This window comes from Pelophylax lessonae (genome assembly GCF_965119305.1).
Source record: "Pelophylax lessonae genome assembly, chromosome: 1".
Lineage (NCBI taxonomy): Eukaryota > Metazoa > Chordata > Amphibia > Anura > Ranidae > Pelophylax > Pelophylax lessonae.
Window position 1 is genome coordinate 69521728 of NC_138768.1, and position 24222 is coordinate 69545949.

At 45.3% G+C, this 24222-nt stretch overlaps 1 protein-coding gene across 1 annotated transcript in view; it reads right to left on the reverse strand.

The window, feature by feature from the left end:
* The window catches only part of GOLPH3 (golgi phosphoprotein 3), a 47700-nt gene that overhangs the window by 13615 nt on the left and 9863 nt on the right, over nt 1-24222 (reverse strand). The window contains exon 2 of the mRNA XM_082261946.1: nt 5651-5782. Coding sequence (XP_082118072.1) covers nt 5651-5782 — 132 coding nt within the window. The remainder of the gene's footprint in view (nt 1-5650; nt 5783-24222) is intronic.

A 24222-nucleotide genomic window follows, 5' to 3' on the forward strand; every position in this document is an offset into this window, starting at 1 on the left:
CAACGAATCTCTGCACCTTCTTGTTGAGGCGAGAGGCAAACAGATCTACCTCGAGAGTCCCCCACCAAACACACAGGAGGCGGAACACCCCAGGGTGTAGGGACCACTCCCCTTGATCCAACACCTGACGACTCAGGTAAACCGCCTGCCAGTTTTCCACACCTGGAACGTGTACAGCAGAGAGAGCTGGAACAAAGCTTTCAGCCCAGGCCAGAATCTCAGCCACCTCCTTGGCTGCCAAGACACTCTTGGTGCCCCCCCCCCCCCGGTGATTAATGTGAGCCAAATGTCAAAAACCCTGAAGAAAATGTACGCACCAGGGAGTGTGTGGCTAAGAATCGTTGGAAAAAAACCCGTCAAAGCCACCACCTGGCCCATGATGGTACTCCAGGACAATTTCTGTTCAACCCTTGGTTGAAAGAAGGTCAAGATCCGAGCTACTGAGAAGGAGTGAGGATGAACCACAAGAGACTACTCTCACCACGCGATGTATGTCTTTCATGTACGATGGTAGATCTTCCCAACAGTAGATTTCCTAGCTTTTAAGAACGTTGGAATCACTGATTCAGACAAACCCCTATCCTTCAGCACCAACAGCCAAGCCGTCAAAGCCAGTGTGTAAAAGCAGGATGGAAGATTGGCCCTTGGGACATTAGATCCTCCCTGAGAGGAAGCTTCCAAGGAACGTCAGCGACCAGATCAGTGTACCAGGCCCGCTGAGGCCAGTCCGGGGCCACCAAGATGACCAGAATCCCTTCTGCCTCGATCCTGCGTAGAAGTCTGGGCAGAAGCTTGAGAGGAGGGAAGGTGTAAATCAGATAATACTAGCCCCACGGGGACCTGGAGAGCGAAACCACCTGACCAGAGACCCTTTTGTTGTCCGACTCAGCCCGATTTGATTGCCCAGAGACTTTGGACAATCTTTGCCCCACTTGGCCAAGATCTCTCTTTGTAGGGACCTCGTATGGAACTCTGCAAATAGGACCGCCTCAAAAGTAGAAATCATCACGCCCAGCACCCACATGCAAGTCCGGAGGGATGATCACCTGCTGGACAGCTGGAGATGAATCGCAGCATGCAATTTCTGGAGTTTGTCCAGAGGAAGGAACACTCTGGCTAGAGCCGCGTCCAGAGTCAGACCCAGATAGCCCAAGCTTCAAAGAAGGAACCAGAGCAGACTTCTGATAATTCAGAAGCAAGCCACACTCCCACAGAGTCCGTATAGCGATTTCCACGCTGTCCATCAGAGCAGTAGGGCACTGCTTGGAAGAAAAGGTCGTTCAGGTAACCCAGCACTGCAATCCATCGCTGACCTAATGCCAGCACCTTTGTGAAGACCCGAGATCAAAGGTTAACACCACAAACAGATAATGCTCCGCTCCCACGGCAAAGCGAGGGAGGCGTCGGTGAGAGACACATATGTGTAATTAAGCCTCCTTGATTTCGATAGAGACAAGGAAATCCCCTTGATGCAGGGATGCCACCGCTGTGCAAATTAGACTCCGTTCTTGACCTCTGTACCCGCACAAAGCAGTGCAAAACCTTGAGATCCAGAATTGGACGCACCTTGCCTTCTTTCTTCGGGACTGTAAACCGGTTAGATTAAAACCCTGAAAACGTTCCGAGTTCAGAACCGGGACAATCACCCCTTGAAGCAGCATGTCTATCCAGGGTCAGCACTTGTTTAATGAAATAAGGCACGATATCAAGGGGAACCCGGGGGTCCGAACATCAGACCCCTGGGTTCCCCTTCCTCCCATTAGACGCCCCCCTCATGTGTCAACTACCCCCCCCCCCCACACTAAGCAGAAAAAAAAACTGAGTATCTATAGGGGGGGTATACCTCCTGGGACTGCCCACAGGCGTAGTCAAGTTCTTTTTCTACCCAGTGTCCTACTCCTGTAGTATAACCCAATGGTCAAGATGATCAGGAGCTGTGCCCATCAATAAATTAACAAGAAATACAGATTTTAACTTGTAAACGAGTGCCAGAAATAGGCCTGATCCTTAAGTAGTAGATAATCCTTAGGCTAATCTATACCAATCAAATTAGGTTTATGCAGGCTAAAAAAAAAAAAAAAAAAAAAAAAAAAACACGGCGTTCAACCCATGGAGACTATTTATGAACTTACCAGGTGACCTACGCATGACCAAGTGGGCTCCAGAGTCGTAGTGTCTTTGGACGTGGCCAAGGTATTACACTCTGTCAAATGGGACTACTTTGGGATGCCTTTATTAATTCAGTTTTGGCCCAAACTATATCAAGTGGCTGAAGCTTTTATATCAAGCCCCTGTAGTCAGGATCTTGGACAATGGTATGGTCTCCGATACCTCCCCCCTATAAATGGGTATGCACCAAGGCTGTCTTCAGAGACCCTTCATTATACGCTCTTGCTGTAGAACCACTGGCCATAGCACTTAGAACGCGCCCAGCGATTAGGGGTCTACAATCTGGTCAATTGGTCGAAGCAATTAGCCTCTACACGGATATGTTTTTTGTACTTGGAGGATACAGGTCCCTCCCTACAGACCGCATTGGGCATAGAACAATTTGGGCAGTACTCTGGCCTGAAAAATCAGTTGGGACAAGTCCCAGATGTTTCCCATGGACAATGGGGTCCTTACAGCTGTGCAAGAAGAGTTACTGCTGAAAAAGTAAAATCTTGTTCAGATAGAAAGGTGTCAGAAACACCCAATGCATCGCAGTTTGCTGTGCATGGGGCTGTGTAGCCACAGACTGGTCAGGTTGCCCATGCTGACCCGTGTGCACAGCCAAATGTGCCTACAATGGGCACATAAGCATCAGAACTGGACCACAGAGCAAATGAAGAATGTGGCCTGGACGGACAAATTCAAGAATGGTTTGAGCAACACAACAATGAATTTGAGGTGTCGATCTCAATCCTATAGAACATCTGTGGGATGTGCTGGAAAAACAAGTCCGTTCCATGGAGGCCCCACCTTACAACTTACAGTAAAGTGGTTGTAAACCTCAGACATGAAGTATGAACAAAGCATGTAATTTCTGTCTGCTGCTTCCTTCCTCTGCTACCAGGCTTAATCCCTTCTGACAAGTTTTCCTGACACCAAGAGAACAAATGGTGACAGGGGAGGGACTTCCAGCAAATTGACAACTTTAGCTCTGTTCCTGTGTGCTGTAGAAGGGGGGGGGGGGGTGTCTCTTCCCTCCTATCAGTTCTCAAAGCTCTCCTCACTGAGCTCTGCAGTGTGTAATTTCAGCTCTCTGCCGCCTTTTTTCTGAACTCTCAAACAAGCTTTATTAATTCAGCAATTTGAATGGATGTAGATGACAGAAGACTGCAGCTAGACAGGTACAACTTATGTAGGAGGATATGCTTCATCTCTGTATTACCTGACGACAGTCACTTAACTGGGTATATGTAAGAGTTTACAACCACTTGCTGCCAAGCGACGTACCCGTACATTGCTAGACTTCAAGTGGTTATACTGGGATGATAGCTGCAGGCATCATCCTGGTACTGTTTTTTTTTTATTTTTTTTTTTTTTTTTTTAGAGCAGACTGCTTTCTTGAAAAAAAAAAAAAACAATCATAGCGACTAATTAGTAATTGGCTTTGCTGGGATCTCCAGTCCCATCGGGAGTCCTGATCGACCAGTCAGCGCTTCCGCTAGCTGATTGAGGAGCCGTATAAAGACTGGATCAGCTTTGTTCGCCTCCGTAAACGCTGGCCTAACATCACTTCTGATTTACCGGGATGCAAACGGCACCATTTTCAAAAAACAAAAGTACTCGAACACACCAATCTTGGTGTGATCAAATGCTTTTAATCCCTTAATGCCCAAGCCTATTTCTGCCATTTGTTGCTTACAAGTTAAAAATCAGTATTTTTTGCTAGAAAATTAATTCTAACCCCCAAACATTTTATATATATTTTTAGCAGAGGCCCTAGAGAATAAAATGACGATCATTTCAAGCTTTTAGGTCACACGGTATTTGCACAGTGGTCTTTGAATTTCTTTTAAAAAAAAATTCTTTAACTAAACAAAACCGTAAAGTTAGCCCAATTTTTTTGTAAAATGTGAAAGATGTTACGCCACGTAAATAGATATCTAACATGTCATGCTTTAAATATGCACACACTTGTGGAATGGTGACAAACTACGATACTTGCAAATCTCCATAGGTGACACTTTAAAAGATTTTAACCGTTATCTGTTCTAGTGCTAGAATTATTGCTCTCGATCTAACGATCATGGTGATACCTCACGTGCAGTTTAAACACCGTTTACACATACGGGTGCGACTTTCGTATGCATTCGCTTCTGCACAACAGCAGGGAGGGACGGGGCACTTTAAATTTTTTTTCCCTTTCTTAATTTTTACACTGTCCCTTAAATTTTTTTTTTTAGCATTTTTTTTGCTGTCATAAGGAATGTAAACCTCCCCTGTGACAGTAATAGGCAGTGAAAGGTCCTCTTTATGGAGGGATATGGGATCTAAAGACCCCAAATCCCTCCTTTGCGCTTAAAAAAAAACGCCATTTTTAAAAAATAAATCTGGCGCCTTTAAGGCTCCAATAACCGAAGTGATGTCGTGAGATTACTTCTGGGTTTCTAGATCGGAGATTTGGCTTTGATCAGGTCTTCGGCCAGCCGGCAGACATTCTGGTGGGAGGGGAGATCCGGGCGAGCTGTGGAAGGTGGCAGGAGGGTACAATTGTCTGCTCCCACTCCTTGTAATAACAATCAAGGAGCTACTCAGCCGCATCTATAGTCACTACAAGAAAGCCGACCGTCTGCCCAAAAAAACGGTACCGGGGTGATGCCTCTAGCTGCAGGCATCACTCCGGTACAACCCCTTGAAGCCGAGGCTGCATTTATGCGTTCCATCGCCAAGAAGGGGTTAAGGGCAGAGGAAGGATTTGGGGTCTTATACACCCCAGAAATCTCCATAGAGCACCTGTCAACACTGCAGATTGCTGAGGTTTTGAGAAATGTTCTATGCAAAAAAAAAAAAAAAAAAGATGATTTTTACATGTAGGAGAGAAGTGTCAAAATTGGCTTGGGTGGCAAGTAGTTGAATAAAGCATTACATTCTTTAGTATCTGTGTACTCTGCAACATCTTTTATATTATAACAAACATGGTGTTATGGTGTTTTTTTGCATTGCAATTCAAAAAAACTGCTGAGCAAATACCATGTGCCCAAAAAAAGAAAAAAAAAAAAAAGAAAAACTAACCAATGTATTCTCTCTAGGGCCTCTGTTAAAAAAAAAAAAAAAAAAAAAATGAAATGTTTGGGGGTTCAAACTAATTTTCTAGCAAAAAATACTGATTGTTGCATGTAAACAAACCGTGCCGAAACAGACCTGGGGATCTGCTACTGACATCTTGGTGCCAGATACTACAGCATACCTTCAGAGGGCTATTGGAGCCCATGCCTCGAGGGGTTATACTGTGTGGTCATTATGTTAAGGCTGATCAGTTTACACATGGCTGTTGTATTTGAACAATGTGTGTTGAACCCATATTATAACTTTTTTCTATTTGCACTGCACTGTAAAGATGAAGAAATTAGAACTGCTCAGGGTTTGTTAGGAAATAAAAAGAAATATACAGGTAACACTGCTAATATAGCATAGGAGATTAAGACAGAAAAATCTTGAATACCTTTCTTGACAAGAGACTTTTGCGCCTCATTCCACCAGCTTCCAGGGAAATTCTACCTCGAAAGGCTAGTTCAATTAGCATGCACCCACGCAGCCCAGCAGAGATGCAGTCATTCCAGAATGATGTGTAACCCTGAAAAGATAGTTTCAAATTATGGTCATCTTCACTTGCAAGTGAATGAGATTATGCAAATGTTCAGCAGTGGATATCGACTGGATTATAGCAGATTATTAATCTATTGCATTTTTTTTTTTTTAACAAATACCCCCCAGCCATGAAAAAAAAAAAAAAAAAAAAAAACTGTTCTAAAGTCAAGTGATCAGTTATCCAGGACAAGCTTATAATAATACTTCATAAATCGATCGGAGCCATTTAAAATTAGGACATGCTTAATGAAGATCTATCGCCAGAAGAAGCTTGTTAAATCTATCAGGGATCACTGTACACAGCAAAAAATCCAAGCAGTGGATGTTAAAATGTAGAACTCAGGACAACTTTTTTTTTCCATTTTGAATAGCACAAGGGAGGGTTATAACCCGTTAGATTTATTTATTTTTTTTGCCATCTGTGTCCATTGCGGAGATTTCCCTTCACTTTTTGTCCCATAGCCAGTAAGGAAGTGAGAGGAAATCCCTGCAGATTAAAGGGCCCTTTCACACTTGGAGTCAGTTTTTCTCAGTGGGGGATCGATCCACCGATCCCCCGCTGAGCAGGAGGATGACAGCTGTGTCTCCGCACTGAGCGGAGACAGAGCTGTCAGTTCCCCATGCATCTCTATGGGGGAATCGGATGGTAACGGACCGTCTGTCTGTTCTCATCCGAACCAATCCACTGGACAAAATAGGGTTTCCATGCGTCCAGATTTGACAGATCGGATGTCAGCGGACATGTCTCAACTGACATCCGATGCCCCATAGAGATGCATGGAGTGACCGTTCAGAGCCGCCAAAAAAACTTACAGGCGGATCTGAATGGTGCGCCTGTGTGAAAGGGGCCTAAAGGAATTCCTTGGGGACCCCCAGGTCTCCAGAACTAGTGTCCCCATTGGAAGATTTCCCCTCTATTACTTTTCTGGGGACAACCCAAAATGTGGAGTTTTCTTTTACTAACACTTCCAATGATAAATGGTAAACAGGACAAATAGAGAGGGTGGGCACAGACAGCAATAAAAACTGACAAGGGGTCTAATCCCTCTCCACTTCATCCAGAACTAAAAAAAAAAAAAAAAAAAACGTTCTGCCCCTAGGTAAACTTTAAATAAAGTGTATATCTTTCTTTGCTGTAATTGCTGGCTGTAGCTCCACCCCACCCGAAGCCTAACAATATGGTCGTTCCCATGGTTTGGGTTGTAGTTACTGCTAGCACTGAGCTCCGCCCCCTCTCCCTTCTGCAGCATCTGTCCTGTTCAGTACACAGTCTGTTATTCTTCATTCTGTTATTCAGGGTACAGACCATGGAAATGGTCAGCTCATTCACAAAGACGTGAGCCTTGGCTGCCCCTCTCCGTTCGCACTGGGGTCACATTAGCTGATAGACGGAGAAGAGAAACACTGGAATACTAGTCAATATCAGTGTGTAACGGAGGGAGAAATAAAATAGCTCAGCAGGAACGATTCCCTCATCCACATCAAAATGTGTGAATGAGGGGAAACAAGTATTTTTTTTTTTTAGTTCAACCCGTTGGCTAAAAAAAAAAAAAAAAAAATATAAAAAACAATAAAAAGGACTCATTTATGGGTGGCTTTATAGACTGAAGAAATAATGCAGTGGCTTTTTCTTTTCCACTCAGTCTACCGACTGGACAATGAACGAACAAGCCCAAGCTAATAAATTGGCCCTTCACTCACCTCGGTGACCACATTTGCATACAATGTCCCTTAAGCCCTGGTTCACACTGGTGCAACTTTGAAATTGTGCTTTATTACTACTTCAGCGAGATTTCAAAGCCACAGATCAGTGCGATTTCCACTGCCGATTTCATCGCAGCTTGCAACTTCCATTTAACAGAAAACTATACAAGTTGCAATGAAATAGGAAAAAGTAGTGCAGGAATCTTTTGCATAATGCCTGCTACAGGAGTCGCAGTAATATGAACAGTTCCATCACTGGCAATAAGGTGGGACTTGTCATGTGAGATTGGGTTACGAAATCGCACCAGTGAGAACCAGGGCTAAGCTGGGTACACATGTCAAATTTCGTCAGGGAAGAATTCAGTCAGAATACAAAAGACCAGCTGAGAAGATTCCTGCTTTCACTTAACTTGTGTGGATGCAGGAATCTTCATTCAGCCTGCTGCTTGAACATTTAAAAATAAAAATAAAACTAGTTTGTACTAAGTGTGTGCGCAGTTTACTGGCTTCCAGTGCTGCCCCTCCTTTACCCAGGATAAGTGCTGCTGTACAGGAGGCAGATATCAAAGTCCAAACCAACTGCTTGTAATGGTTACATACAAAAAATGCATTAATAAAAACATATCTATATGCAAGCTTTTAACCAGAGCAAGTTTTGCACACACCATTTATCTACATGGCAGTACAGTAAGGGCTCTTTCACACAGTCCGCTCCATCGGCGGACTCCGTTTATCTCAGCGGGGGATTGATCCGCCGATCCCCCGCTGAGCAGGAGAATGACAGCTGTTCTCTGCACTGTGTGCGGAGACACAGCTGTCAGAGCCCCATGTATCTCTATGGGATGGAAATAGGGTTTCCGACGGATGGAAAATAGGGTTTCCATCCGTCCAGATTTGACGGATCGGATGTCAGCAGACATGTCTCCGCTGACATCCGATGCCCCATAGGGATGCATAGGGGGACCGTTCAGATCCGTCAAAAAAACTGACAGGCGGATCTGAACGGTCCACCTGTGTGAAAGGGGCCTAAACGATACTGGACACAATTCACTAAGGGTATCGCATGTGTTAGAACGGTCATGTGACCACAATGCATGCGATAATGAAAATGTAAATTCGTATCTCTTGCATGTAGAATTTAGCGGAAATACCAAAAACTATTGTTACTTACCGCACAAAAAGCATTAAAGTCAGTCAATTATTTAAAGATAAATAAAATGCATGCGATAAGTACTGGTCAAAGCTTGCGATAACTATGCCAATGTCAGACCCCCCTGTGACTGGTTTAAAACCTAGGCGGGAAAGTGCAAGCTATAGATGTGTGGAGTGTCAGAGGAGTGTAGAGGGTGAAGAGTTGTTCCTGGAGTCTGTCAGACGAGGTATCTAACTGAAATGGAGCCCTTTGAAACCATTCTCCTGGAATTTAAGGCAATACAGAAGAGGAGGAGGAGATGTAAAGTGGTCCTTTTGAAGGAAAGAACCTTCAAGGAGCGCACATTGCTGGACCAATTCTCCGAAGACGATACCCAGCAGAAGTTCAAGTCATCCAAGCAACCAATAATAGAGCTCTATATCCAACTGATCGGGGTACTCTGAGCAAACAGGATGTGACGTTCATGCAAGATGCTTGCAATAACTTACCGTACAATTTTATTAAGTATTTTCGGGAAAGTTAAACGCATGCAATTTTTTAAAGGAGAGTTTCTTTATGAATTGCAGTTTTTTTTTTTTTTTTTAAATGAGCATTGTGTGATATGTTACCGCATACTCGGATGCAGTAACATATCACTTAGTGAATTGTATCCATTGCTCATTATAAATAAGTATTGCCTGGTTTTCAGCTTAAGCACCTATATTAATGTCCTCTGGCAACAAGGCTTAAAGTGGAGTTCCACCCATTTTAGTAACTTTAGATGTATGTAATCCCCTTTAAAAACTACTTTTACCAATGGAAACTTTTTTTTTGCTAGGAAATACCTTTTCTTCTTTATTCATCCTCTCCTCACTTCCAGGTCCGGCCGTCAATCGGCGATTACGACATTCGGCGATTCGCAAGGGCTGCTGGGATGTATCTCATGGAATGATATCTCGCATTATTACACAGGTGTCCTGAGCTGTACTGTATGTATTGGATTGAGTCCATCCTCTGCCCCGCCTCCTCTCAGTGAGCATATAATGCTTTCAGTCATCGCTCACTGAGAGGAGGCGGGGCGGAGCACGGACTCAATCCAATACATACAGTACAGCTCAGGACTCCTGTGTAATAATGCGAGATATCATTCCATGAGATACATCCCAGCAGCCCTTGCGAATCGCCGAATGACGTAATCGCCGATCGGCGGCCGGACCCGGAAGTGAGGAGAGGATGAAGAAGAAAATAAGGTATTTCCTAGCAAAAAAAAAAAGAAAAGTTTCCATTGGTAAAAGTAGTTTTAAAGGGGATTACATACATCTATGTAATCCAAGTTATTAAAATGGGTGGAACTCCACTTTAAATACCCGGCAGAGCCCTATGGCGCATCTGCGCTGGATTTTTAAAGATGGCACCACAGAAAAAGGTCAGGGAGGAGATAGATGTTGCAGTTAAGTTCTGCTTCAAGCCCAGTCCCAAGGTTAACATCAGGGCTCGACAATCCCCGGGCGCCAGGTCGCATTTGCGACTAGAATTAGCGACCTGGCGCCTGGGGGTGCCCTGCAGAAGGTGTCCTGTCATTTTTGCCCGGACTTCCGCGCACGGAGTGCACGGACTTCCGGGCCGTCCGAAAATCGAGGCCCCGGCTTTTCGGCCTACTTGAGATGACAGGCTTCCAATGGGGAACTGGCGTCCTCTTGTGGAGGCCGGGAGTAATGACTGTTTCCACTGCCTTTTCTCAATTCATTCATTACCATCTCCCTGTCCAGTTAGTTACCTTTGACAGGGAGTGTGGTTATTATTATTTAATTTATTTTTTAAATGTAAAAAAAAAATATATATTTTTTTCTTTTTTTTAATGATTAAAAAAATAAAAAAAAATTCTTTTTTTCCAATTATTAAAAAAAATATATATCTATATATCTATATATATATATCTATATATATATATATATATATATATCTATATATATATATATATCTATATATCTATATATATATATCTATATATATATATATAAATATATATCTATATATCTCTCTCTCTCTATATATATATAAATATATATCTATATCTATATCTATATATATATATATATATCTCTTTTTTTTTTCTCGTCGCCATGCCACAGCCGAAGGCCCCTTTCACACAGGCTGTCTGATCAGGTCCGCCTGTCAGTTTTTCAGGCAGACCTGATCGGACCCTTGATTCTCCTCTATGGAGCAGTAATCTGCCGCCATCTGATCCTGTCCACCAAAAGCAGACGGATGGATCGGATCAGATGGCATCGGATGGAAAGAGACAGACAGTCTGTTTTCATCCAATTGTGCTAGAGGAGAGTGGGGTTCTAGTCGTATTTATGTGTAAATTTAGTATCAGTTTTATTAAATAAAGCTTGGTTGTTAGTTTAAAAAAAAAAAAAAAACTGGCTCCAAACTTTTTTAGCTGGCTCCTAGATTTCAGGAAAATTTGTCAAGCCCTGGTTAACATGAATATGAAGACTATGAACTCATTAAGGCTGCATTCACACCTGAACATTCTGTGAACGTGCATCATGCTTGTGGTGCCTTTCATTGCTATTCATTTTTTTTTTTTTTAAACAAAGTAAGCAGATGCGTGGTTTATTGTGCAACAAACCGGGAATAAAAGCATACGAATCTCAACACCCAAAAATGCACGCGATCTTTGGCGAGTTTGCTGTACGTAGGTTAGCCCACTGATAAAGAGGGCTGCCTTATGCACAAAAATGCGCATTCACGAGACACTAGGTTATAATTGAAGTAATCTCCTTTTTTCATCATAGCACAGTGACTGTTGTCACAATAGCCTGGTGCCTTGACAATCCAATCTGCTATTAAGTGTCATTATGTCCGGTCATGCTGACCCTGTATGACTAGTGATATACCAGAGGAAATGCTAAAGCCAAAATTTTTGGATGTGTTGTGGTAAATTCTTGCAGCAGACAAATTATTGCTAAACATTGTGAAAGATACAGAGCTTGTATTAAAAAACACTCTTCAATGTTTATGCTCAGCATTCCAGGATGCTCAATGGCAAGATAATTCTCAAGGGGGCTAAAGATTTACGTCTACATCTAGTTGCATATACACAGGAATAGACAATCTGGAGCATGGCAACCAATCCACCTCCATCTTCAGCTTGTTCAGTTAAGCTTTGAAAATGAAAACTATAAACACGAGCTCGGAGGGATGGGGCACTTTAAATTTCTTCTTATTTTTCTGATCACTTTTATTCCTATTACAAGGAATGTAATAAAAATCTTATAATAGAAACAAACATAACAGGTCCTCTTTATTGAGAGATCTGGGGTCAAAAAAGACCCCAGAGTTCTCATTTACATTTAAAAGCAAAAAAATAAAAATAAAATCCCTTTAAGCCAGAGACAGAAGTGACATCAGACAATGCTCCGATCCTCCAAGGGCATAGAGCCAAGTGGGGGGCTATCTTGTCCTCACTCTGCTTCCTGCCCAGGCTTTCAACGGATCGGATGGACCCTGGGCTTACCAACTGCACCAGTAAGCTCGGAGGCTAATGGGAAATGGCAGGGGCACCTCTACCACTGCCCAAAAAGTGATCATTCAGCAAATCCTCCTCTAGGACAACTTTTATATGAAAGCTGGCCGCCTGCTGTAAACAATAATGGGGTTATGGTAGCTAGCTGCCTGGTGGTTGCAAGTGCCTGTTTCTGCTGGGTGGTGAGTTTGGTGAGGTTTTCTCCCTCTCTGCTAAGGATCGCCTGGTGCTTTGTACCTGGCGACCAGGTGGTGCTGCCAGCGCAGTGGGGGGTTGTCCCTTGCAGTGTTTTACACCTTTTTTGTGGGGTCCCCCTGGTGACTCATGAGTCTTTGGAGCACATCTCCCCACCAGATGCCCTCTCGGAGGCTGCGGGTCCCAACCATCCATCGATGCACTGACCGCAGTCCTGGAGTCCTTTGTGTCCGGGTTGGAGGTGGCTTTCGGGGGATGGGCTAGCAAAAAGCTGGGACCACTTTTATATGAAAGCTGGCCGCCTGCTGTAAATAATGATTATAGGGTTATGGTAGCTAGCTGCTGCCATAACCCAGCGTTTAACGTCAAAATAATGACGAATATTTACAGTTATGCAAGTCAGCAAGTGGTTAACAAGTGTTTTGGAACAGCAACAAGGACAACATTCTGGTCATTTCCTGATAATTTCCTGCCATCTTTAGACCAAAACACAGAAGACCTAGGAGGTTACACAGCTAAGTGGAAACACCAGAACTTGTTTAGACAATAAAAGGGTAGATTTGGATGGATGTAAAAATCTGTCTGTTCTCTGTAGCTCGTTCTGTGCTCAGATCATGCATCAGAAGCGACTTGACAGGCAGTGAGGAGGCAACGTAACGCCGCCTCCCCAGCTGTGTTAACCCTATTTCTGACAACAAATGCAGGGCGTTTGCACTGCTTCCCCGTTCACCTATGTGTATGACAGTTGACGGGCATGTCGCCTGACGATCACTACATTTCAGGTAGATTTTGCAACTGGTACAAAGCAAAGCATCACAACCACGGCATGAAAACACCCCTGACTAATACAGCTTAAGGGAAGCAGCGTTAAAGTGGCTCAACTATGCATTTTTGCGCCCCCCCAAAAAAAAAAAAAAAAACACATGTCTAAACTTAGCCTAATGAAGTTTCCTTTTCACCAAGCTGACTGCACAGGGCAGAAGTGTCAAATTTAGTTAGAGAAATATTTGATCATATTGCCTTTCCATTTCCCATCTAAGATGAGCGGATTTTAATTACAGGCCCAAACACTTCTAAATACCTAAAATAGAACAGCTTTGAAATGTTTATTATGCCTGTTACTACCGAGCAAATGTGGGATTCTATTCCTAAAATTTCTGAATGGGATTTATTGCTGCCGGTCAGATGTGAGCAATGCATGGTGAATGATTATATGTGACTGAAAACCAATAGGATTTCAGTTTACTAGAGTCAAATCAAAAGAAAGGCGTTTAGGTTGGGTGCTGGAATGCTGTTCTGCACCATTTCCCTACTGACTAAAGCTGGTCATACGCTGGCTGAAAAACAAAAATAAAAATCCATGCTTATACAGTGCGAATGGACAAACCTTCTGCAGCGGCTAATGTAATTTGGCAGCCGACACAGTGACTGCGCCTAACTGGATGCAGCCGCTATTCAGCCAACAACTTTCTGCCCGACTCTTTACCTTTTTCAACTGAGGGATATCGGGTGGTGGTGGGGGGCAGGTGACTGCTGCCCATGGAGTGGATTTTGTGAGAATCCTCAGGGACCAGCTGAAACTCGTACAGTGTACAGCCAGCTTAAACCAACTAAAGTACATTTTCAATGCAAGATCCAAACATATCAGTACTAAAAATTAAAAAATCAGTTCCTAACACCTAGAGTGACTATGAAGTCGTGTTTGGGCATGTCTACTGAGACTACACAAGTGCTCAATGGGTTGCAGCATGTGCCCACCAATCAAATTGGGCAGGCCACAAATAGCCCAAAAACACAACACTTTCATTGCCAAATGAAGTACCCAAAAATAAAGCATCAAAATCAACCCCTTGACAAAGTGTGTAAGCCGTTTCATTGAAATGGGTCTTCTCCTGCAGGGCCACATATGAGCATATCTCTGTTCTGTGCAGTCACCAACACCTCTGGGTGACATTCCAATGGTCAATAGGATTGGCTCAATCACGATTGCTGCGATAGCCTGCGATTCGACAATCACAGTAATTAGTACTTATACAACCACCCCTGTTTTTTCTACTCTTGAATGGAGAAAGATACACTGTACCTTTTTCTTCTTGCAAGAGATGTAAAAAAAAAATAAGGCTTGTGTAAAGAAAAACGAAAGCAGTATTAGGCCCCTTTCACACAGGGAGTCCGTCGGCGGACTCAGTTTTTCTCAGCGGGGGATCGATCCGCCGACCCCCCATTGAGCAGGCGGATGGCAGCTCTGTCTCCGCGCTGTGTGCGGAGACATAGCTGTCAGGTCCCCGCTGTTCTCTATGGGGGAATGGAATGGGAACGGACCGCCTGTCCGTTTTCATCCGATCCGCTGGACGGATGGAAAATTGGGTTTCCATCCGTCCAGATTTGACGGATCGGATGTCAGCGGACATGTCTCCGCTGACATCTGCTGCCCCATAGAGATGACAGGCGGATCTGAACGGTCTGCTAGTGTGAAAGGGGCCTTAAACCAAAAATGTAACATATTGCAGCTTACCAATCAGATGTGGTGGCTGCATTAGTTTTAGGCCCCGTTCACATAGGTGCGAGCAGCGTGCCGCGACCTCGGAGCGGCCGCCACAGACTTCATAACATTGAAGTCTATGGCGGTCGCCTCCTGGTCGCCCCAAAGAAGCTCCGGACCCTTTTTCTAAGTCGGAGCGACTTGTGTCGCTCCTATTAGAACGGGTCCGCAGCTTCCCTATGGAAGGCGACATACGGCGACCAGGTCGCCTCACAGGTCGCCTTAGTGTGAACGGGGACTAAGGCTTTTCCCCCAGTGATCTGGCCAGTAATACACCACCCACTCTGGATGAAGGTACACAGGGGGCCCCTTGGACAGCAGCACTGTCTGTCTGGTGAGGGATCGGATAATGCTCCTGGGATGTAGATCATTTGCATAGGCATGGAAACTAAAAAGTAACTGAAGAAATGTAGAAAAAAAAAAAAAAGAAAAGGTAAAAACAAGCCAATATAATACTTTATTTATGAATGCTAGAAACATAAGGATTAACACTAGTCAAAGTTAAGTAAAAGTTAAGTTCCACTCTAAGAGTTTATGTTTTTTTAAAGTTTGTTGCTAAATTTTTGTTTCGTCCACAGTATTCCTTTAAACATTCTGTTGATTTACAAGACATTTTACGTTACCCGGACCTCCCTGAATTTTGTATGTGGCTTTATATTCTCCAGATGCTTTTTTAACATCTCTAGTTCGCTCAAAACATTAACACTTAAAGTGTTACTAAAGCCAGAACCTGCATTCACTATATTTTGTCTCCCACAGTACACAACATGGAAATGCAATTATCTTAGTAAATATAAACTGCTAAATACCTTTTCTAATTAGCAGTATATAGCAGTCTCGTGACTTCCAAGTGTCTGCTTAAAGCTTGTAGGATGAGTTTTTATTCTGCACTCACTGCCCTATCAGGATACAGGACCCCTGACCCTCTGTCCGGACAGTGCTGATTGGCACTGTGCCGATTACATGCACCCCCCCCCCCCCCCCAAGGGGGAAAAAAAAAAAACCTCTCTAGCAATACACACTAAACTGAGCATGTGCAGCTTGTCCTCTGGCTCTGTATTACCAGGAAATTCACTGCTCAAAAAAATTAAAGGAACACTTTTTAAATCAGTATAGCATCAAGTCAAACTCCTGGGCTATTGATTTGGTCAGTTAAGTAGCAGAGGGGGTTCCTAATCAGTTTCAGCTGCTTTGGTGTTAATGAAATAACAGGTGCACCAGATGGGCAACAATGAGTTGACCTCCAAAACAGGAATGGTTTAACAGGTGTAGGCCACTGACCCTACTCATCTTATCTCACTGTTTTTCACTAGTTTTGCATTTGGTTAGGGTCAGTGTCACTACTGGTAGCATGAGGAGATATCTGGACCCTATAGAGGCTGCATAGGCAGTTCAACTTCTCCAGGGTGGCACATCAATATGTGCCATTGCCAGAAGGTTTGCTGTGTTTCCCAGCACAATCTCAAGAGCATAGAGAAGATTCCAGAAGAAAGGCAGTTACTCTAGGAGAGATGGATGGGTCCTTAACCCATCAGCAGGGCCGGTATCTGCTCCTTTGTGCAAGGAGGAACAGGATGAGCATTGCCAGAGCATTACAAAATTACCTCCAGCAGGCCACTGGTGTAAATGTCTGACCAAACAACTAGAAACAGACTTCATGAGGGTGGCCTTAGAGGGCCCAGTAGAGGTCCAATGTCCTCTAGTGGGCCCTGTTGCTCACTGCCTGGGACCGTGGAGCTCGACTGGCATTTGCCATTGAACACCAGAAATGGCAGGTCCGCCGTCATGTGCTTTTCAGAGATGAGAGCAGGTTCACCCGGAGAACATGTGACGGACATGAAAAAGGGTCTGGAGAAACCGTGGAAAACTTTATGCTGCATGTAACATCGTTCAGCATGACAGGTTTGGTGGTGGGTCAGTGATGGTCTAGGGAGGCATAACGATGGAGAGATAGACAGACCTCTACAGGCTAGACAATGGCACCCTGACTGCCATTAGGTATCAGGATGAAATTATTATACCCATTGTTAGACCCTACGCTGGTGCAGTGGGTCCTGGGTTCCTGCTGGTGCACAAAGCCTGGCCTCATGTGGCGAAAGTATGCAGCCAGTTCCTGGAAGATGAAGGAATTGACACCATTGAATAGCCCCCACTCTCGCCTGACCTAAATCCAATAGAACACCTCTGAGACAATGTTAAAAGACTCTGTAGCTGCCAGGAACACCCTAATCGTCCGTACCACATCCAAGGCATGCAAAGCAATTTCCTTTGGATGTTTGGCCTGGGACACAGGGAAGGCAACACAATGTCTTCAAATGAAAATCAGAGACAACCTGAGGAAGGGAAGACGGACAGGGGCAAAGAACCACACAAGTAACAGGAAATAGGCACCAAAAAGGTCACCTTCTGGGACAGCTTAGGCAGGGGAATCTCTTGAAGATTCTCAAAAGGAGGCTTCCGGAGGACTGAGAGCCAAGTGCCAAACTCCCTGAAGAAAAAGTACACACCAGGTAGTGTGTGGCCAAGGGCTGCTCAACCCCCCCTTGAATGAAGGTCAAGATCCGAGCCACCAAAAAAGTGCGAGGATGAACCCCAAGAGACTCCCAGCACGCGATGTACATCTTCCACGTACGATGGTAGATCTTTTGGCTTTTAACCGCATTGGAATTACTGACTCTATTCTTCAGCACCTGGCGTTCAACAGCCAATCCTTCAAAGCCAGCGACATTAAGCAGGATGGAAGAATGACCCTTGGGACAGCAGATCCTCCCTGAGAGGAAACTTCCAAGGAACATCGGCGACCAGCCACACCAGATCAGCCTACCAAGCCCAGCGAGGCCAGTTCAGGGCCACTAAGGCGACCGGAATCTTGGGTAGAAGTCTTGGCAGAAGCTTGAGAGGGAAGGCGTAAATCAGACAATACTGACCCCACGGGGCCACCAGCGCGTCTGTTGTGACCGCCAGAGGATCCCCTGATTGAGCCACAAACCTCTGCACCTGTTGAGCCGAAAAACCCAACAGATCCACCACGGGGATGTCCCACCGGAGACACAACTGACGAAATGCCTCCGGATGAAGTGACCACTCCCCTTGGTCCAACGCCGGTACTACGGAGAGAACTGGAATGAAACGTTCTGCCCACCTTAGAATGCTGGCTACCTCCAAAGCCGCCAGAACACTTCTTGTGCCCCCTAGTGATTGACATAAGCCATGGCATTGTCCGATTGAATGCACACTGGACATCCCTGAAGAGGACCCGTCCAATATTGACCGGTAGTCTGGACTCTTCCAGTGCCCAGACCCCCTGAGCAGAATTTTTGCCGACGCTGCCTCCCAACCAGGACAGGCTGGCATCCGTGGTGACCAATGTCCAATACAAGAGGAATAAGGATTTGCCCAGCCGAATCGCCAGAGAACGAAGCCACTGTATAAGGGACTGTTTCGTTCCGAGGCTCATCTGGCTCCAATTGTCCAGAGACTGACGATTCTTGTCCCAGTTGCCCAGAATCTCCCTTTAAAAAGGACCATGTATGGAACTGTGCAAACAGAACCGCCTCAAAGGTAGACACCATCAGGTCCAGCACCAGCATGCAAGTCCGGAGGGATTACCTTCTGCTGGACAGCAGGAGACAAAGTACAACCTGCAGTTTCTGGAGTTTGTCCAGAGGGAGGAACACTCTGGCTAAGGCCAAGTCCAGAGTCAGACCCATAAAGTCCAGTTTTCTGGATGAAACCAGAGCAGACTTCTGAAAATTCAGAATCCAGCTGAACTCCCTCAGATATCTTATGGTGATCTCCAGAAGGAGGTAGTCCAAGTAGCCCAATACCACGATCCCCCATTTTGCGACAACCCAAAGAGCTCGGGTGAGACTAAAAAGGGTAATGCCACAAACTGATAATGCTCCTCTACTAGGCCTGCACGATATTGGAAAAAAAATATATTGCGATATTTTTTTTCCATTGATATATATTGCGATATTGAGGGACCCGTCCTTTATATGGAGAAATATAAAGGAGGTTGGCTGAAGCCCACTTCAGAATATAACCCTGGAAGGGGTTATATAATAGATTATAAAAACGAAGAGGAAGAGGAAGAGGAAGTGATTGGTGCTGCCAGTATTTATGTGAAATACCATAAATAATCTATATTGACATGGTGTGTATAAAAAAAAGGTAAAAGTAGATGTATGTATGTATGTATGTATGTGTAGAGGAAAATAAATTATTAATATATAAATATATAAATCACCTCTGAATTATTAATAATTTATTTTCCTCTACATATACATACATACATCTACTTTTCCCTTTTTTTATACACACCATGTCAATATAGATTATTTATTGTATTTCACATATATACTGGCAGTGGTGGTAGGAAGCTGGAGCGGTGGACTAGGAGCCGGGAAAGGAGCACAGCTGCATACACTGACTCACTCGTGCACTGCAGCCCGCCCCACACGTTCAGTGAGTCTCACTCTCCGCCCTAGTTTTTTCAATGGCACATTCAGGGAACCAATCAGGTGTGCAGGCACGCGTGATTAGTTAGCTCTGCAGCTGCTCACGGCGTGATTGGTTCCCTGAATGTGCCATTGAGAAAACTAGGGCGGAGAGTGAGACTCACTGAACGTGTGGGCGGGCTGCAGCCTGCAGTAGATTGGATGTGTGAGTTCTCCTCCGAGTCCCTGCCTAACACGGAAGTCTGTGAGTCCTGTCCTCCTCCGAATCCCTTCCCCCTGCCTATACAAATATCGTGACCTCGGCGATATGAATATCGCCTACGGCCGCAGAACGATAGTCGATATCATATCGACTATCGTTCAGCCCTATCCTCTACCACGGCAAAGCAGAGGAAGCGCTGGTGGTGACCAGCACATATCGGAATGTGAAGGTAAGCATCCTTGATGTATATAGAGGCAAGAAAATCCTCCCGACGCAGGGATGCCACCACCTTGCGAATGGACTCCATTTTGAACTTCTGCACACAAAGAGGTTCAGCGCCTTGAGGTCCAGGATTGGACGCACCTTGCCTTCATTCCTGGGAACTGTAAACTGGTTTGAGTAAAAACTTTGAAAACGTTAAAATCGGAACCAGGACAATCACCTAGGTCTTGTACCGCCCCAAACAGACCTTGTAAGCAGTCCGGGGACAGGCACAAGTTGGAAGGAAAAACCTTGTCGGGGGACAAGAGCTAAACTCGATCTTGTAGCTGGACCGAATGACTTAGTTGACTCACTTGTCTTGTATCAAGGAAGTACAAGGGTCCGAAAACAAGCGAAGATGTCCCCCCACCCTCGATACGGGTGAGGGCGCACCATCACGTTGAAGGAACGAGCCTTGACCGCGGGTCTGGAGAAGCCCACTCTCGGCTTGCCAAACCAGGTTCGTTTGGATCCTCCAGGAGGGCCCTGAAAGGCTTCGAGCCCTTGTCAGTCAACCCTAAGGGGCAAAAAAACTTCCTATGAGCCGAGGAGAGCCCAAGTCTACGACGAGGTTCCTTGCTCTTAGTAGCCTGTGGAAGAAAGGTACTCCTCACCAGACTCACCACCCAGCAGAAACAGGCACCTGCAACCACCAGGATAATCTGCACTCCACCTGCAATCAGGAAGTGAAAGGATCCAGGAGTCAGCACCAGGGGATGAGGAGCTCCCACCGTCAAAAATAGCTGTCCACAGGGCTCCACTGTCATGGCCGCCGCTATTTTCAATGGCAAACCACCACAAAATGTCCGCACTACACAAACATGGCTGCCATGCATAGAAACATAGGATACAACAAAATGGCAGCCCCATGAGGCTTCCAGGGAGCTAGGAGGGATCCCCAGGCCTCAAGGACAGACCCAGGCAGGACAGGGGGCCCTGGCAGGAGCCCCCACCAGGTACAACACCCCCCTCAGCACAGCCGATAGTCAGGTGGCGCGCTCCTAGCCCCCAACTCCAGGAGGTGGACCAGACCACCGAAACAGCAACAGGGTATGTAGGGAGGGGGGAGTGCCTGAAGGGAAGGAGGGGAACACGGGGGTCCAACCGTCCTAAGGAGGGGCCCACGTCTACCCCAAAACCCTCCAAGGGGAGAGGGAGGACAGCTACTCACCATACCAGGAACCGGATGGGCATCGCTCAAGACAGAACCCCTCACCATCGAAATGAGAGGGGGGGCTGTCGCCCAGGAGGAACGCTGTGACTCTGGCTGAGACTCGCGAGGCGTTTAATTCGCAGGCCAGCCCTCATCAAGAGGGTCTATGTCGCGGCCGACCTAGTGCGGAGCTGAGGTCTGCGCGCTCTCGCTGGCCATAGTGGGATGACCACTGGATCTAGATTATCCAGCCTGTCGTCCAATCAGGCAGTTGAGTGTAGATCCCACAGGAAAAAATCCAAGAGAAAAAAAATTTCTATCCAAAAGATCCCAGCAAGGAACTAGGTCTAGACTAGGCAGACAAAAAAAAAACAAACACACAGTGGCTATAGCAGAGAGAGGGAGTATACCCCCTAGTACTGCCCATGGGTGCAGCCAGAATTATTTTCTGCCTAGTGTCCTACTCCTGTAGGGGCAGTATAACCCAATGGTTCTGAATACCAAGAGCTGTGTCCGTCAATGAACGAAAGAGAAACACAATGCATTTTCTGAATGATGGTAATGCCGAGTGGGCAAAATACAACCATATTTAGCAACCCATCCAAAAGGTCTGTGGGTGAGAATGTAGTCTACAGTTACGTAATGTTATGCTATAAAACCAATATGGTTTTAACTAAAAGGGGAGGTGGCGGTGAAAAAAGTGGCCTATAATTAGCAAAACTAGAAAGAGAATGTTCCTTCTTTATAAGCGTTTTATGGCTGTGCTTCTGCTTGAGAACTTTCCCAATTCTTACTATGTGGTTAATGAAACAGTAAACAAGCAAAAACTCTGAAATGGGGGCAGAGTACAACAATTAAACTTTAACTAAAAAAGGCAAAAATCTATTTTCACCGGGATAGAGTAGGAGGAAGGTAAAATCCAAAGTAATTTGTTGCTTTCCAGCTGTGGCTAATTATGGAGATTTTTCACTTCCTGTCTTGTAGATTCAACAGGAAGTGAGAGATTATATTTCTATTGTGAGAGAAATCCCATTTTAGACAGTTATCACAGGAGTCCATATAGGAAGATGTCCACTCTTTTCTTGTTCTAGGGGCAACTCAAATGGACTCCATTTTGGATTTACCCTTACTTTCATTCCTGGTGACTTCGGGGTTCAAGACAATGGCAATCACCCATATTCCCATCACACGCGTTCCTAGAATGGGCGCTAAAGTAATGGGTGCTGCAGCAAACACCGGCTGGAAGCCACAACTCGCATAGCGTAAATATTCACAAGCACACCAAAAATCTTCAGAATAATGCCTCGTACACACGATCAGATAATCAAGCGACGTATCGTTCGCATTTTGTTGCATGATACTAGTATCAAATTCAACAACGCGTACTAAACGTATGATTTTTTTCGTACGATTCTAGAAAAGCTTCCTGGTTGCGTAGCTACGTATCGGATAGTGCAAAACAAAAACAATGGCAGCCAGGCTTTTTCCGGGTTATTTTCGTGTTTCTGATTTTGCGTGGTCTTTGTGTATAGATTTTAAGCGGACGCATACTGTACTGATTAAACTATCGTACGACAAAAGTTTTCGTGTTTGTCCCTTCGGATTTTGTTGGACAAAATGTCATGATGGGCTGTCGCGAGCTGTGTACTAATGATCAGATTATCGTGCAATTAATTTGAAAAGCGATTTTTTTCACTCGATCTGATTGTGTGTACAAGGCATAAGTCCGAACATTTTTTTTTTTTTTTTTTTAACGGAAGATAGATCACCACACAAACAAGAGTGCAACATTTCAGAGCCGCGTTAAATGCTTGAGAGGCTGAAAGCGGCTGAGGCTGGATGGGGCTTCACTATGCATATAGCGGTATGAATGTAAAGCGGTAGTAAATCGCCAGCAAATTTGATATTTTTTTTAAACCTGCAAGGCAAAGTTATTATGTGCTAATATGAATCACATGCTAGCGCATTAAGTGAAACTTGCCTTGGGACGAAGCCCTCCATCTTCACCCGGTCTTCCTTCCGGTTTCACAGACCTTGGCTGTGAGAGAGGCCAGAGCTGTGACGACGTCACTGCCGCGCGCGAGAGCCGCCGCTTAGGGCACAGGACTCTGAAGGAACCAGTTGCATTTATAAATATCCCCTAAACAGAGCACGTTTAGGAGATATTTACATTACCTATGATTAAAGACATGTATGAGAGTTTACTCCCAGTTTAAGGGCAGTACGAATCAAAGCACAAATGCCTGGGAGGCTAGAACCACAGGAACGGTGGATAAACTCCCAGTGTACATGAGGTGTCAAACAGTGGTAGAAAAATGACCCTCAATCTATCTATATTTCCTGTAATCCTCTGTACATCAAAAAAAAAAAAAAAACAGACAAAGAGCCAGTACTGTGAGCCAGCTGGGCTCCACTACATGTGATGGCAATCTAAAACAGGTCAGCCATAGGTCAGGAATAGAAGGGGGTGTTGGTTACAAAAGGAAATGGAGAGGACCGCACTTTTAGAGATATGCATCCAAGAGCAGGCTTTATGTGTTGAATACACTGAGGAAGAAACAGGTGTAGCTCCATAATGTGGCAGAACATAACAGAATAACTCTTGGCATACTGTATACGAATTTCAACTAGACCAGGCATGTCCAACCTGCGGCCCACCACCTGCTGCTGTTTTTTTTTTTTTGATTCGGAGGAAGTTGGGCCAGGGCCGCGGCGGTCGACTATTGCATTCTGGGAGTTGTAGTCCATGCGAGCTTAAACTTCCATTGAGTGGAGAACTTACAGCAGCGCAGCTAACAAACTTCAACTCCCAGATTTCGGAGGCAATCAGAGAAATGGGCACGCCAGGGAGTCGGGACGCATGACTGGCTCGGGCTGCCATGACGCACAGCCCATGGGCCAGCTCCCAGCAGAACCTACAGGTCAGCGGCTAACTGGACCATCCGATTAGTGACCAGCAAGACACACAGGCCTGCGGCCAGCTCCCAGCAGGACACACAGGCCTGCGGCCAGCTCCCAGCAGGACACACAGGCCTGCGGCCAGCTGGGAGCTGGCTGTGGACTTTTGGGCCCAGCTTGCCACTGACTTGTGGGTCCTGCTGGCCACTGGCCATGCCCTGTTTCTTCTGGAAGCTGACCATGACCTGTGGGACCTGCTGGCCACTAGCCTAGGGTGACCAGATGTCCCTAGTTTTGTCCCGCTTTGTAGGGCTAATCCTGGGCAGGTGAACTGCAAGTTGGGG